At 46.5% G+C, this 14743-nt stretch overlaps 2 protein-coding genes across 2 annotated transcripts; both read left to right on the top strand.

Moving 5' to 3' along the window:
- Window positions 1–187: 187 nt before the first annotated feature.
- On the top strand, window positions 188–7541 carry TST (thiosulfate sulfurtransferase). The gene is made up of 2 exons (XM_035551978.2): window positions 188–832; window positions 7053–7541. The coding sequence occupies exons 1-2, from the start codon at window positions 247–249 to the stop codon at window positions 7349–7351; spliced, it is 885 nt and encodes a 294-aa protein (XP_035407871.1). The 5' UTR covers window positions 188–246; the 3' UTR covers window positions 7352–7541.
- Window positions 7542–8214: 673 nt separating this feature from the next.
- On the top strand, window positions 8215–13802 carry TEX33 (testis expressed 33). The gene is made up of 6 exons (XM_035551896.1): window positions 8215–8232; window positions 10352–10427; window positions 11039–11685; window positions 12188–12335; window positions 13394–13504; window positions 13717–13802. The coding sequence occupies exons 1-6, from the start codon at window positions 8215–8217 to the stop codon at window positions 13800–13802; spliced, it is 1086 nt and encodes a 361-aa protein (XP_035407789.1).
- Window positions 13803–14743: the final 941 nt, after the last annotated feature.

A 14743-nucleotide genomic window follows, 5' to 3' on the forward strand; every position in this document is an offset into this window, starting at 1 on the left:
TCCCCCCGCCGCGGCGCGGGGCCGCCATTTTGTGTGTGTGCGGGGTATTGGGGGGGGGCAGCCCACTTTCGGCTGTCCCGCAGCTTCCCCTCGTTATCAGGGGGTTATTTGGGGATCCGAGCCCCTTCCCCTCCGCTTCGCTTGGCAGCCCGAGGGGACGGCACCGGCCCGCCCCGCCCGTACGGGCTGATTGGCCGTGTCCCGGCGCCGCCACCGCCGCTTCGGCCTTGGGCTCTGGCTTCCGAGATGGCGGCGCAGGTGCTCGGAAAGGCGCTGGTGTCCGCCAAATGGCTGTCCGAGGCCGTGAAGGCCGGAAGGGTCGGGGCTGGCTTGCGGGTGCTCGACGCCTCCTGGTACCCGCCGCAGGAGCGAAACGCCCGGCAGGAGTTCAGGGAGAGCCACATCCCCGGGGCGTCCTTCTTCGACATCGAAGAGTGCCGGGACAAGTCGTCCCCGTATGACTTCATGCTGCCCAGCGAGGCTCACTTCGCCGACTACGTGGGGCACCTGGGGATCGGCAACGACACCCACGTCGTGGTGTACGACGGGGACAAGGTGGGCACTTTCTACGCCCCCCGCGCCTGGTGGATGTTTCGGGTCTTTGGGCACCGCGAGGTGTCGGTGCTGAACGGTGGCTTCAAGAACTGGGTGAAGGAGGGCCACCCCGTGACGGCCGAGGTCAGCCAGCCCACGCCAGCTGTGTTTAAGGCCAAGCTGGACAAGACCCTGCTGAAGACCTTCGAGGAGATGATGGAGAATGTGGGATCCAGGCGGTTCCAGGTAGTGGATTCCCGCCCTGAGGGCCGGTTTCGGGGGACTGAGCTGGACCAAGGTAAAGAAGGGGCAACAGCACCCGACCCCCGCACTGAAGTAGGATGAGTGTTGATGATAGTCTGAGCATAATAATTCCTCACGGCCAGCAGGCATGCATCAGCCTAACTCATGGATTTCCCTTAAGGCATATACGGTTGAGCATTCGGATCCCGGTGCCCTCGTGGGATGCTTTTCTTGAAATTCATTATAAAGCTGCAGGAGAAAATAGCAGAAAAAGAAGCAGGAACACCTGGAGGTCTGCTGTCAGTTGGCTCCCCTATACCACACCCTGCAGCAGTTAATCAGACAGAATGCAAAGATGGGAGATGAGAGCTTCCAGGGGGTTCTTTAGGGCCCAGTCTAATAGTAACAGGCACATACAATCAGTAAGACAGGCACCTGTCACCTATGTGAATGCACCAGCAAAAGCCCAGGTTGTTTTAGGCAGTGCTGTAACCCAAGAGACATTTTCCTTTTTGCTCTGATTCCCAACAAATAGAGAACTTGCTGGTCCCGATCAAAGGTCATTTGCTCTGTGCTGTAAATCAAACAGGCCTAAATAAGGAAAGCCCCAAACCTTTCCCAAACATTTGTGCTGTCACCCTGTCTCTTTTTGCAAGTAGAAGGAATAAAAATTGATTTAGTTACCTCAGTCCCATGCTGGATATGCAAGCAACAGAGGTGGGAGAAATAACATGTGCAGTGGGGACAGCTGGTACAGTAGCGTGCTTCAAATGAAATTCAAGTTGGTTGCTAAAGGAGGCCCATAGCGTGTAATTTAGGCCTTTGTATATTGCAGAACGTCTTCCCCTCCAAATCAGTATCAGAAATGGCTTTAAAAATCTGGACATTTAAAAACAATATGAAAAACTCAGCAACAGTCTGGTCATGAGTTATGATCTGCTCCATAGGAGTGGATGTGCAGCAGGTTTCTGTGTTCCTGTGGCTGTGCTGTGCCTCCACGTTGCAGGTGCGCTGTCACTCTGTCCTGAACGTTTCATTATGTGTGTGCTGCTTCGCAGCCATCGAGTGGGACACTGCATCCCAAGCTCTGAGGACCTAATCCTGAAATAAATTCCCCCAGCCAAACCTCAGGACTGTTTGGATGTAATGGCTCTGTGCACTTGGTTCGCCTAAGTGTCTGTGGTGAACCCTAAACACGACCTGTGCTTGATGCTGCAGAAGGTGGGAGTGGATGGGAGTGATAGCGGATATTGTTGCAGGGAGAGAGGGGAGTTAGGCTTATCACTCATTCTGTTTCTTCACCTATTGCAGCCCATCAAAGTGAAGGTGGACTTTTAATCTTAAGACATGATTAAAGCCCCCTTGCTGATAGAGCTGATGGATTTCACATTCTCTTTTCCAAAGTGGAGTTGTCACTGGGTGACAAATACCGCAGCCCCTGTGACATCATCCTGAAAACAGATTTCTCCTTTGAAATGAGTCAGCATGGAACAGTTTATTTGTGGTGGTCCAGTTTTGCTTCCCACAGCAGATCCAGCAGGGTAAGCACTCCAGCTGCAGCTGCTCGTTCTGCAAGAGCTCGACAGCTTTCTGAGCCAGGCCAGCCAATAGCTGTGCTACAGCCAGCGGTGGGTAAAAGGCAGTGCTTACACCTAAAAGAACAATTTGAAATCAATGCTGATTAATTACAGGGGTCATTCCATCAGGGAGGAGAAACATAGCCTGCAATTTAGAAAAAGAAGAATGGTCTTGAGGTTAAGGAACTTAATATGTTCTCAGGTGATTTCAGTTTAATTATTGCCTCAGCTCTTGACTTCTTAATTAAGTCCATTAATCTCTGCAGTTCCATGAACTCCATCACCAGAAGAGGCTAATTTCAGCTGATGCTTTTGTCTGCTTCGTTTTTCACTTCCTTATGGTAGGAATTAGCTGCCCCTGCTTTATTTTTATGCAGCAGTCACCTTGCTGGTGACTTAGATGTTGTAATGTTTAAGATAAGTCACGATACATACTTCATTTTCAGTTGCAGGTAGATGTTTACAAAGGTTGCCAGCATGGAGAAAGGTAGATGTTGTGTCTTCAAGTTGGGTCTCAAAGGTCTTAAGTACAGGTGTGGCTTTGGATGAAAAAGAAGCTCTGATGGTAGTGCTTGGTGTGCAGCCCTGACCTGTGCACAGAGTGGGTAAAGTTATCCCTACAGAGTGCTGTGTCCCTAGAGGAGCTGGCAACTCGGGACTAGCTTGGCTCATGAGCTATGTTTCAGCAGTAGCCAAACCAACCTACTCACACAGGTGCTGCAGGGTGCAGGTCCAGGGAACCACCCTGAACAGAGGCCATCCAGGGACAGATGATAAAAATAATTGTAAGGTGGTTACCAGTGCTGATTCTCTCTGAGTATTTTTCACAAAAAGAAACGAGGAACAGGAATTGTGGCTGAACAAAAGTATATAAAAAGAAGGGAAAATTGCCAGACAACAAAATCTGTTCACTAAAAAAGAAAGTAAACCCTAAGCTGCTTAATGAACTTCCAGCCATTTTTATTTCTCATTCTCAGACCTTGGGTGGTCCCTGTCTCCCTTGCTCCCATCTTCCAAGCTCTTATTTTGACCTGCTCCAAACAAAAAGCTTTTGCTCAGCTTGAATGATAAGTAGCAGTGGGAGGGAGAATGAAATGTTGCTGCTCCTTTCTCTAAGTGGAGTCTGCAGCTTGGAGCTGACTGACTGTATGTTGTCCATGAAGTAATACTCAAGGCACAACATTGAGAGTGTGACTTTCAAAGTCTCTTTCATCCCACAGGAGCTTACAGTCAGAGCTGTCCATCTTTGTGACAAGGTTGACAAACATAAGATGCCAGGCTCGAGGTCGTGCCAGTTCTTAGAGTTGACTCTTCTGGCCATATACACACACAGTATTTTGACGTTGGTGGCAAAGGCTTATTGATTTGAAAATGAAGATCTGTCAGGCCAGGACTGAGCTTAAAGTGTTCTTCCAATGAGTTCACAGTAGGTCAGATGAGATCTTTAATGGTCCACTTGAAGACATACAGTTTTAATGAAAGAGAGAGGGAAAAAAGGCAACAGAGGAGGATTTTGGAGAGAGCAGCTATTTGCAGTCAGCTAACTCCGAGACCACAGGGAGTTAAATGCGAACAAGGCACATCTTTTATCTTTTTGCCCTTAAGAAATTCCATTTGGAGCTTTTGTCACAAAGGGAAAGTCTGGAGAAAAGGAACTGTGGTCTTAGCTAGGCAAATAGCCAATGAAAAAAAGAGATGTTTAAGCAGAGAACCTAACAGATGTGGAAAAGGGGATTAAACAGTGAAGAAGATAACATATTACAGGTTACAGAGAGTGAGGGAGGATTGCCAGAAGCCCAGCTGAGTGAAACTTGGCAAAGGAAATTAATACAAATAACAAAAACTGTTGGAGCGAAGTGTAAAAAGCAAATAAGGAGAGAAGGAGTGAATAAGGTCGCTATGCAGTTAGCAGGGGTTCTGGATGAAAGATCGTGTACAGCCTCCAAATTGCAGCGAGTCAGTGCTGCTGGGTTTTTGTTTTTCCTGAGGATAAAGTCTTAGAGAGTGAGGAGTAGCAACAGGAAGGGGAAAGAGGAGGAAATGATCATTTCTAAACGGGGAGTATAACCAAAAGCTATCCATGTGCTCGGATCTGTAAGGCAGAAGATCTCTATCCCAAATACGTGCCAAAAATCAGTTGTGACATTGCAACTCCATGAAGCAAGACATTTAGTAAGTAGATCACATCAGAGCATGTTTTTATAGGACTGACACACTAGCAAAGCTTGTATTTTTAATTTAGGATAAAAGGTACAGCATAACTTGTGTGGCTTTTGATCTATTAGCATAACATCAATAGATTGGAAGGTTTTCAAAAGACTTTTCAAGAAAAAGTATTTGAAGTGAGGGCAATATTGAATAAAATACCTTGGTAAACGTGCGCTGCAACTAAGGACTCTGTTTCTTTGACAACAGAATTGATTTGCCGGGTAAAAGAAAAGGGATCATTCATGCCTGGATGTTGTGTCTGGATACTTTTTCCAGCTATTGGAAGCAGCCACAAAGTAGATTTGATCCGTTCGAACTTTGACCCACGCTTGGAAGCAACAGAAGAGGATTGCAAGAACCTCAGATGTAATTTGGCCTTGACAACGGCAGTTATTAACCTCCTGTTTATCAGTCGAGATGCTAGGAAATGACACTTTTCTTATCTAGTAGACAAGGGAACCTATAAAGTGATTCTTGTAGTAGCTGGGAGTCAAGCTCTGTAATCCTAGGGTCCCTTCCTTGAGTTTACAAGGGTGACTGCATGTCTCTGGTGTAGAGTATGGCTTTGTGTCATCTGAGGCACGAGTGGATGTATCTTCTCTTTTCTTCAGGTCCTGCTCTGTCCAGCTTTGCCTTCCAGTCCTGTGCTTCTCTGCTCTTGTCCTAGAAGAGAGGGAGCTGATAAAACTTCCTCAGCCACTCCAGAGCACTTCTTAGGCAGTCCAAGGAGCTGTGGTTGTGCAGTGTCAGCTAGTTCTTTCAGCTGAACACCCACATACATGAGTAAATGCTGTTTCTACAGAATTCCCTGTCTTGAGCTCTGGTCTCTCTGACAAACTTCAGAATGTCTGGAGCAAGGAAATCTCGCTATAGATGAAAGCCAAAATACTCTAAAATGAGACTGTTCTTTTCAGATCTGCTGAGCTCTGAACTAAAAATTTGTTTAGTCTTTATTAAGTGAGTATAGAACTTAAACTTTAATAAGTGGTCTGCAATAAGAAAGGGATACAAACCTATGTATTGTGGACAGTCATGACCACGGGGTCTGGAACAGCTAAGAACTGAATCAGCGACCTGGCAAGCTTCTTTGAGCAAGATCTGGCCCCTCTTGTTCAGCCCCCATGACTTCTTGACCTCAGTAGACTTCCCCAGTGTCCCCCTCCACTCAGGATGAATTAAGAGACAAAGATAGTCCATTTCGGACAGAGAGATTTTGTGAAGTGGACTAGGGGCAGCTTTACGTGTCTTTAGGCTCTCACTTTTGCCCAGCTGAGCAAAAATCCCCTCCCCAACACCCCCCTAAAATCCTGTTTTTCCCTCGTGGCGTGTCTCGTCACATCATGACATCACTCTGCATGAGCAATGAAACTGCAGTATCGTTACGATGATGCCAATCTCTGACCAAGTGTTACTTTAATCATTTGGCAGTGACAAAGGTTCCCTGCCCCAAGCTTTCCCCATCTCTTGAGATCAGCTACCCTGATGACTGAGGGAATTGGAAAGCTATAAATGAAACATTACCATTTCCGTAGCTTTCCCAGGGCTGTCTTGTTAGAAATTCAAACCTAGCGAGGAGCCATTCCCTGAAATGCATTTTCAATGTAATATTTAATATTTCCTGCTCCAGTGGGGCTTGATCTAAAGCCTCTCAAAGTCGGTGGAAAAACTCCAGTTGAGTGTAATAGATTTCAATTAAGCCTGTAGTGACAGAGTTTGAATTTCAAGGATGAAATGAAATTCTCATTCATTGTATCTCTAGATCTGCTTCTCTCTAGAGACCTTGTTCTTGAGATGTAACTTTCAACTTACGCGAAGTGGTCAGCTGTACCAGTAGAAAAACAGAACCCATGCTGAGTTTATCCGTGGAGTGGATAAGAAGTGTTACAGAATCTAAATTCTCACTCCTCTGACCCTATTGCCCTGGTATAGCTGCCTCAGCAGTAATGCGCATGACGTTAAGGTCGCTGTACTTTTCTGAAGCATGATTTTAATGTGGCACAGGAATAAGCTGTGAACAGAAAGCTACTTTCACAAATTTCACCTACAAGCCACAGCTCTTGCTTCTGAAAGCTGTGTCACTACACACCGCTGGCATAGGTGGGTAAGGTCAGAAATACACTGTTATATTTCTCTTCACACAGATCCCCTTAATGCCTTTGCTAGGATCTTTCCTGTGGTGGCTGTTTGATTCTTGTCACATCCAGGGCTGCCAAAGCCTTCAGATTCCTACCTCCTATTGCTTTCAGGGCGGTAATAGTTTGCTAAAAATCCTGGAAGTTTTGACTTTAGCAAAGTTGAATAATCTTTGTCCTCCTCTTTTTAGCCCCCTGTTGCTTTGCATCATCGTCGTATCCTGAAACAAATGAGTATCCTGGAGAGACTGGGAGTGTCTGCAGTGATATCTCTGTAGTGTCTCTTTTTGTAGGTGTCTTTCACCACCTTCATTAACGTCTCTCTGCTCATATTTTCTTTTCTTATTCCCTCTTGCAGGGCTGGAATCTGGTCACATCCCCGGTGCTGTGAACATACCCTTCCAATCATTCCTAACAGAAACTGGCCATGAGAAGAGTATTGAGGAGATTCAACAGATGTTCCGCGAGAAGAAAGTGGATCTCTCAAAGCCACTGACAATCACGTGCCGTAAAGGCGTCACGGCATGTCACATTGCCTTGGCGGCCTACCTGTGTGGCAAGCCTGATGTGTCCATTTATGATGGTTCTTGGTCGGAGTGGTTCCACCGTGCCCCACCTGAGTACAAGGTCTCTGAGATGAAGCGCAACAAGGCCTAGAAGGAGCGTTGTTTCTTGGGCAGTGAGATCTAGCGGCAATCTCCAGCCCAGGCTACAGGGAAAGGGAGGAAGTGGAAATAAAGAAAAATCGTGGTGATTTGTATTTTGCCAATTTTTCTAAGAATGATCAGTAGCTTTTTATGACTTCTTACACTTTCTCACAATGAAATAAAATTTACTTCAAAGATGATGCATTTATTGTCTCTAATTATTCTCAGCTTCCGGTGACCTCTGTGTACTGGGTGGGGAAAACAGCTTTGCAGGCTGAGGGAGAGTTGCACTCTTGCCTTGGTGAGAGCTCAGGTCCGTGGTACAGTGCAACAGATGAAAAGTCTGGAGCTAAAACACAGTGCTGGGTGCTGAACGCAGGAGGGCCAGGCTTTGGTTCTGTCACTGACTCAACGTGAGACCTTTTGCCAGCCAGCCATCTCCGTTTTCTGCTGTGGAAAATGGGTGCACCTCTCATGGGGGTCAATGAGATTGTGTGAAACATTTGCAGATGTTAGAAGATCCCGTTCTGCTGAAATAACAGTCTCGTTGATTATTGTTGTGTTACAGAAGTCTCCAAGAACTCCTACACCTGTGATGAGGATTTACGGGCACAGGCACTTAATTACAGGCACTTAATGAGATGTGAGCCTTCTACTGTCTTTCCTGCTTTTTTTTCCCTTTTTTTTGTTGAAGGGTGACCCTGATCTCTGCCATGTTTCTTCTGGTTCCCATGGTGACTACAGCTCATAGATAGAGGGAGGGATGTTCCCTAGCAACTGTCCCTGCCGTTCAGCCTTCATACCACCTCCGTACCTGGACTTCAGCAGGACCTGTCTGCTTGTAGGAATCATTGTGGCATCACGTCAGGGGCCATGGAGCAGGTGAGAGAGGTGGTTATGGAAGAGGCTTTGCCCCACGTTAAATCCTGGATCTTTTCTATCTGAAAGAAAGAGAAAAGATCTAATTTCATTTTAACCCAAAGGGGCTTCTCAGATCTGGAAAGTCATTGAAATATTCATATGTTTTGGAGGCCTGGCCAGATGCGAAAGGCGTATGAGACCATTATTGAGCACATCTGGTGACTGTGGCATAATAATCTGTACACCCGTCTCTCCTCCATGGCTGGTTGTCAGGAAAGTCAGAGTGTTAGGCTATAGAAACATGTTGTTGTTGTTGTTGTTTTTCAGAAAGAGGTGTCAAGTTTGATAATTTTTAGCTGTTTGTCTTTTCTGGTATGCCATGTGGGTTTTTTTGGCTTAACAAAGCCAAAAAGCCAATTGGCTTAACAAAGGAATAAGTAGGCATTGTACTGCAGTGTTTGTTACCCAGGAGGATGGTAAAAAGATCTTTGAGTCCTTCTTTGTATTAAGATTCAGGTGTCTCAGGGTGGAACTTTGACTGGCTCAAAAGTAAAATGAACAATAAGCACTAGCAATAACATCAAATGCAATTACAAACTAGAAAGTAGGGACAGTAGCAGGACTTCAGTGTCATTTTGTCCAGCGTGAATTGGGGAAATGAAGGCTGTCACTGAATGGGATTTGGGAAATGAGCTCGTTGCCTCTGTACACAGAAATTCTGCTACGTTGAAAGATGTGCATTGAAATGGGAAGGGAGGAGTACAACAGCAGACTGAAAGTCCTTCCCACTGAATATAGTAATAACAGCCATGTTTTTGTTTTAAGCAGGAGGTGGGAGTTGACCCAGGAGTTTCTTTAGGAATGCAGATTCCTGCACTTTGATCGTGTTTAAATGTTTTAGCTCTTCTATAAAAGCAGTACAGAAAAGAAGCAGATCCTGCAGTGTGAGCCAGGACTGGCTTCTTCTCTGCATCTGTGGTGGCCCTTTTCTTTTCGTGGGCGAAGTTCTGTCTCTTACTACATTTGCACAGTACGTAGCGCTGATGCTTGGAGTTTGACTGATATGGTAACTCCAGCTTCAGGATCCCAGCATTGTCCCAGACACTGCTGCAAAGTACTGGCACGGTGTAAAACAAGCTGCTGGCTTAAATCAGCCCTGTTGATTCTCATGAGCTAACTTTGAAGCTGTAGGCTCCCTGCCCCCTCAGCTGGTGTCTGTACTCCAATAACCAGCCTTCAGAGCAGAACCTAAGCACATAAATCATATGCTGAGCTAAAGTGACAAATGTAGATGTATTTCCCTACCTGATCCAGATCACATTTGTATTGCTGCTGGTGCCAGCAGGCTCACAAATAACACATTCACCATCATGTGTCGTGGCTTCAGTTGTAACCTGTCACAGGTTTCACTTGGGCTCAGCCTGCAGAGTCGTGTGAGGATGAGGAACAGACAAGCAGCAGGCACAGCTTAGGGTTACACAGACATTCCCTGTGCAGGAAAGGCGTGAGCTCCCTCCTAGTGGAGGAGGCAGGTTTCAAAGGCTGAGTGACAGATCACCATATCAACCTGAATAGCAAAGCAAACCACGGAAGAGTCTGTGCCAGGATTAGGGCACCCCTTCTTCAGCCCGTCTGCATTCCTCTGCAGAGCTAGCTTTGCACGAGTATTTTCTGGCCTTCCTTTAACACACTGAGGGAAGGAGCTATTGTAATTGCACAGCACATGACAGACCTGACATCTCTAGATGCTTCAGAATAAATTATGATGTTTTCACTGTGTTGTTGGTGGTTTCTTTCTTTTTTTTTTTTTTTTTCCCCTTCCATTTTGGCTTGTGTCTGCACCACTGCCTGTGAAAACTCTTGCATCTCAGTATTCTCCAGAGGCGCTGGCTGGCCATGTCCTAGTCAGGCTGCCCCACGTGAGCAGTTAATGTGAAATCCTGCAGGATTTCTGTGCTTTTTTAATTTCACAAGATCATGGGTTGTAGGACCAACCATCTGGTTAGGCATGGAAAGCTCTGTCATGATCTGGGGAGGTTTATTTGCTTGAGAAAAGTCTATGTCAATAGAGAGATGAGCAGATGAGCAAGGCCACTGTCCCCTTCATTCCCTTCTCTGGGCCTGACACAGCATTTGTTTCTCTTCCAAGGGGGTGCTAGAGGTCCCACCGTCCCCTGCACCTGATGTGGCAGAAAGTGACCCTGTGCTGGCCAGCAATACATCAGGTAAGCAGGATGGCAGAGAAGCTGTCCCTCCTTCAGAGCTTGCTTTGCAGTACAGCTTGTGATTCAGTGGGTCGTTCCCAGCCTCCTTCCTGAGGGGGCTGATGGGTTAAAATCCCCTTGAGAGTGTTTTCCCCTGCTGGTGGACTTATCTCACTACCTCCTTGCACAACTGCAGTGAGCCACCACCATTCTGTAAAGTCATCAGCAAATACCAGCGAGCCACAGAGACTGTAAGTGCATCTTCATGAGTGTGACAGCGATCAGGGGTTGGAGGGGCCACCCACACATAAGAAAACACAGACCTTTTTATGCATGTTTGACCACAAGATTTTTATTTGCACATTTCTGTGCCTGTTCATGTAGCAAAGACATTTAAGACTGCTTAGGAACTTTCTTTTTTCTTTAGGAAGTGATTCTATGGGAAGTTTGGTATAAAGCTACAGGGTTGCTGTTCTTTACTGCTTTCTTTCCCACTTTGAGACTTTAATTCTTCTTTTGTTGTCTGCCAACAACACAGTGACATGTCTGGTTGTTTCCAGCCCCATTAAGGTACCACCTATCAATCATCCAGACAGTACCAAAATCATTGAGCTATTCTTTTTGTCTTTAAGTGAAACCTGAGGAAGAAAAAAAGGAGCATCTTCCAGCAGGCTTACATCCCAGCAGATGGAGAACATCCCAAAGGAGCTCCAGCAGAGCCTCTTGGAAGACCTCCAAGAGCCCAGCAGCTCAGGGAACAGCAAAGAACTCCACATCTATTAAATGCCGGGCATCTCTTTCTGCAAAGTGTATTCAGACTAAAAGACAGAGCAAACAGAATCTCCAGGCCAAAACTCCCCCCGCTCAGGGCCATCATTCAAGAAAACTTGAAGAGGAAAGAGAAGATGGCTCTGCCACCAAAGACCCCAGAGCGGGGCATGAGCCAAGAGGGAGGAACGGCACTAACTGCCTGTGTACAACATCCAGGCAGAGGGAGTCGGAGGACAACAAATCCATTTCAAATGCCAAAGAACCAGTAGCAAGCCAGCACCAAATGCCAGGCACCAGAGTGCCTGGATCTCCCTGGAAGACCACCAAAGCTAGCTGTGAAAAAGCCAAGGCGACCTGCAGCAGATTAAGTGCCAAAGAGTCCTTATCATCATTAGGGCCTGATATGAAAGCAGAGTGGAAGCTGCTTCTGCAGAAGAGAGACAGCTTGATCCATGAAAACAGCAAATATAAATTTTCCAGTGCAGATGAACTTGCCAGCAATGAAGAGGTATTGGAGGAAGCTGTTTGATGTCTCCTTTGTGGCAGATTGAAGGATGTTTTTATGGTGTAGCGGGGGGCTGAATGGGTAGGATATTAGCAGTTTCTAGAAGACATGTAGAGGGATGGATTTGGGCTTCACAGTAAGGGGCAGTGACACTTTCCACAGACAGCCTTTCCCATCTCTTTTCATTTCGATTTTCCATCTCCCTTTCATTTGTAAGGTTCCTGTAGCTAGGCAGAGCCCTAGCTCAGCGAGGCAAAATGTTGTACCTGGACCTAATCCAGGGCACAACACCATCGTCCCTTTCTGATTTGCACCCATTTTACCAGTCACAGTTGTTCTACACAATAATAATGACTACAGAAGCTGCTGGGGGAGACTCAAGGACAGACCCAATTCCCAGGGGTTAGTCGTAGTTCAAAGGTCTGTGCAGGGATGGAAATGCCAGCAATTTGCTGCACTTTGGGAGCACTGAATGAGAGTGGTTCCTTGTTGTTCATGTTTTCAGGAACGGCGAGCTCTGTGCAAGGCAGCACTAATCATAGGACAGAAAAGACTCAGCGACCGCACTGAGATGCTAAAAAAGCGCCTGGAGTCTTCAACATTTGCTGAATACAATGAGCTGGGTTTTAACCTGAGGTCAAATATCTTCCAAGGTGAGAGGATGCACGTACCTGTACCTGACCTTCAAGCTGGTTCTATCTGCGCTGTGCCTGGGCTCACGGCAGCCACGTTAGTTTGGATAGAGGTCTGACTGTAGGATACCCTCACTTCCCTTCTTACTCCTTCCATCCACAGTCACTCCCAGGCTGTGGTGTTCGAGGAGATGAAAGCCAGAGCCTCCCTTTCTACATATTCTATCCCTTTCTCTTCTTATCTTTCACATTTTTTTTGAAGCACGAAAAGTGAAGGTGTATTGTGACCCCTATCCACCATGTGCAGAGCTGTCTAAATAGCCACCATTTGGAATTCAGTGTTCCCTATCATATCCACTCCCAAATTACCCCCAGTTCCAACACTGGCATTATTTCTCATTAAGCCATTTAGAGATGCGGGCCTCTGAAATTTCTTCCCAAACCTCTATCAGGCATTGAAGATTGCATTGTCCTGGTCTTTCTAACACACAGAAACGAGGGACATCTTAACCCAGGGAGCTCAAAATCATTATTATCAAGGAGAAAGTACAATAAAAAGGAAGGTGAGGAGAAAAGGATGAGAGATGAAAATAAAGCCCCCCAAAATGGCTAGAAGTCACAAGGGAATAAACAGAGAAGTCTCAGTTGGGAGCTAATTGTAAGTATCATGTCAGAAAAGAAGCTCAAGAAGGCCTGGAGTGGTAAGATGGTGCTTCTTGTGGAGCTGTACTGTTGAACAGGAAGTTACTCACATGGATGAGGAGATTCAAGGGGACATCAAGTGAGCACTTAAATAAAGAAAGGGCACTGGGACACAAATAAAGGTGATACCCTTGCTGTACCCTTTATGTATGTCTCATGCTTGGGGATGAAAAGCAGATAAATTGGCAAACGAGCTCCCTCCTGGGTGATGATGAAGCTATTATTCAGCACCTAACCACACACCTGATCAAAGGTATTGCGGTCAACACATGACTTTTCCTGTGCCCTTGAAATTGCTGGTGGTGCTCCCTGCTTCAGTTCCAGGACTGCAGTAGGGTGATTTCTGCATGCATTTCCTCATTCCCTCTTCCTTGCAGGTGGCCCACTGGAGAGCAGGAGCTTGATGAAAGATTCCTACACCCCCGATGTAATTCAGAAGGCGATCAGGGATCCCAAGAATTGGCATGGAAGGAGGACTGATGAGCTAGGTATGGCGTCTGCTGGGAAAAGTATATTGCTGAATTCCTGAGAAAGATGCTGCTTCTGCCAAGGATAACAGATGAATCTGGACAAAGCGGGGGGAGGAGGAGGCGCTACAACTTGGCGTTTTCACAAGAGAGGAGCTCTACAGCTAGAAAAATCCCTGAGGGATAATAGTTTTAGAAGCGAGGCTGATGATTTTCTATGAACTCCTTTACAGGGAAATGGCATCAGAAAAATGCCCTAAATCTCAACTTGCAGAAAGCGTTGGAGGAGAAATACGGGAAGAAAAAAGGCAAGCTTTAGAAGATGAAGGATAGGAATTGGAGTGCATTCAGCAGGGGATCTTCCTCCTCAGCCATCTAATAAACCTCCGTATAGAGCACCAGCTCATTGCTGTTGTCAACAACAGATTTGTTGCTGGTGAGCTGTTCCCTGCTCAATTAGGGTATCTTTGGGGGAGAGCAATGCAAGATAAGTCTGAATGCAAGAAAAGAAAAATCACTTTGTTGGTCACTGGTAAGATGGGTCTGCCTGGGGTGTGAAGCATACACCCTTGCAGAGGGTAGAAAGTCATAGTGGTGAGAGGAGGCTATATAAGCACATAAGGTAGAGTGGGACCTATGAGGTAGGACCAGGAATCCCACTGAGTGGCATGAGAGCCATGGGGGGAGTGAAGTCCAGACGGAAATGAGCATGGTTTTTGAATGTCACCCTCCCTGAACGAAGGTTACCCAAGGGCCTGAATGCTGCCTCCTTCTCCCCACACGGAAGGCTGTAAAACTGCCACACAGGGAAGCTTCAGAGCTGGGTGTCTGTAGCAGCCAGGCACACCAAATGAAGAACCAGCTCCTGCTGATGCTGCTTAGGTGAATTCAGGTGCTCTGGTGCTTCTAAGGCACCAAACAGTATCCACGGAATGACCTAAGGACAACTCCATACGGTCGGCACCAGGTGCGAACGTTGGTTAGGAAAAGAGGCTTTTCTGCCCACTATTCTAGCTTTGTTGTTACATCTGCCTCTTGGAGGATTTCAGGAAAAGCTCTTGCCCTGGCAGGGAACAGCAGTAATGATGAGAAAACAAATAGGAACTCACCTGAGAAGAGGAAGCACCAGAGTATTCATCAATGCCCACACTATTGGCATGCCAGGGCAATGCAAAAACAAGCCAGCTCTTCCCATCCAATTTGAAATCCCCCCACAATGCAGATGGATCCATACTGAATCTCATAAGCCAACCTCATCCC

The sequence above is a fragment of the Cygnus atratus genome, chromosome 1 (assembly GCF_013377495.2).
Source record: "Cygnus atratus isolate AKBS03 ecotype Queensland, Australia chromosome 1, CAtr_DNAZoo_HiC_assembly, whole genome shotgun sequence".
Taxonomy (NCBI): Eukaryota; Metazoa; Chordata; class Aves; order Anseriformes; family Anatidae; genus Cygnus; species Cygnus atratus.

Bases quoted from the DNA above. Each gene is read 5' to 3' on its own strand.
- TST (XM_035551978.2), top strand. From the start codon at position 247: ATGGCGGCGCAGGTGCTCGGAAAGGCGCTGGTGTCCGCCAAATGGCTG. The intron at 833-7,052 runs GTAAAGAAGGGG...TCCCTCTTGCAG, and splicing joins GGGGACTGAGCTGGACCAAG to GGCTGGAATCTGGTCACATC.
- TEX33 (XM_035551896.1), top strand. The intron at 10,428-11,038 runs GTAAGCAGGATG...TTTGTCTTTAAG, and splicing joins GCTGGCCAGCAATACATCAG to TGAAACCTGAGGAAGAAAAA. The intron at 12,336-13,393 runs GTGAGAGGATGC...TCTTCCTTGCAG, and splicing joins GAGGTCAAATATCTTCCAAG to GTGGCCCACTGGAGAGCAGG.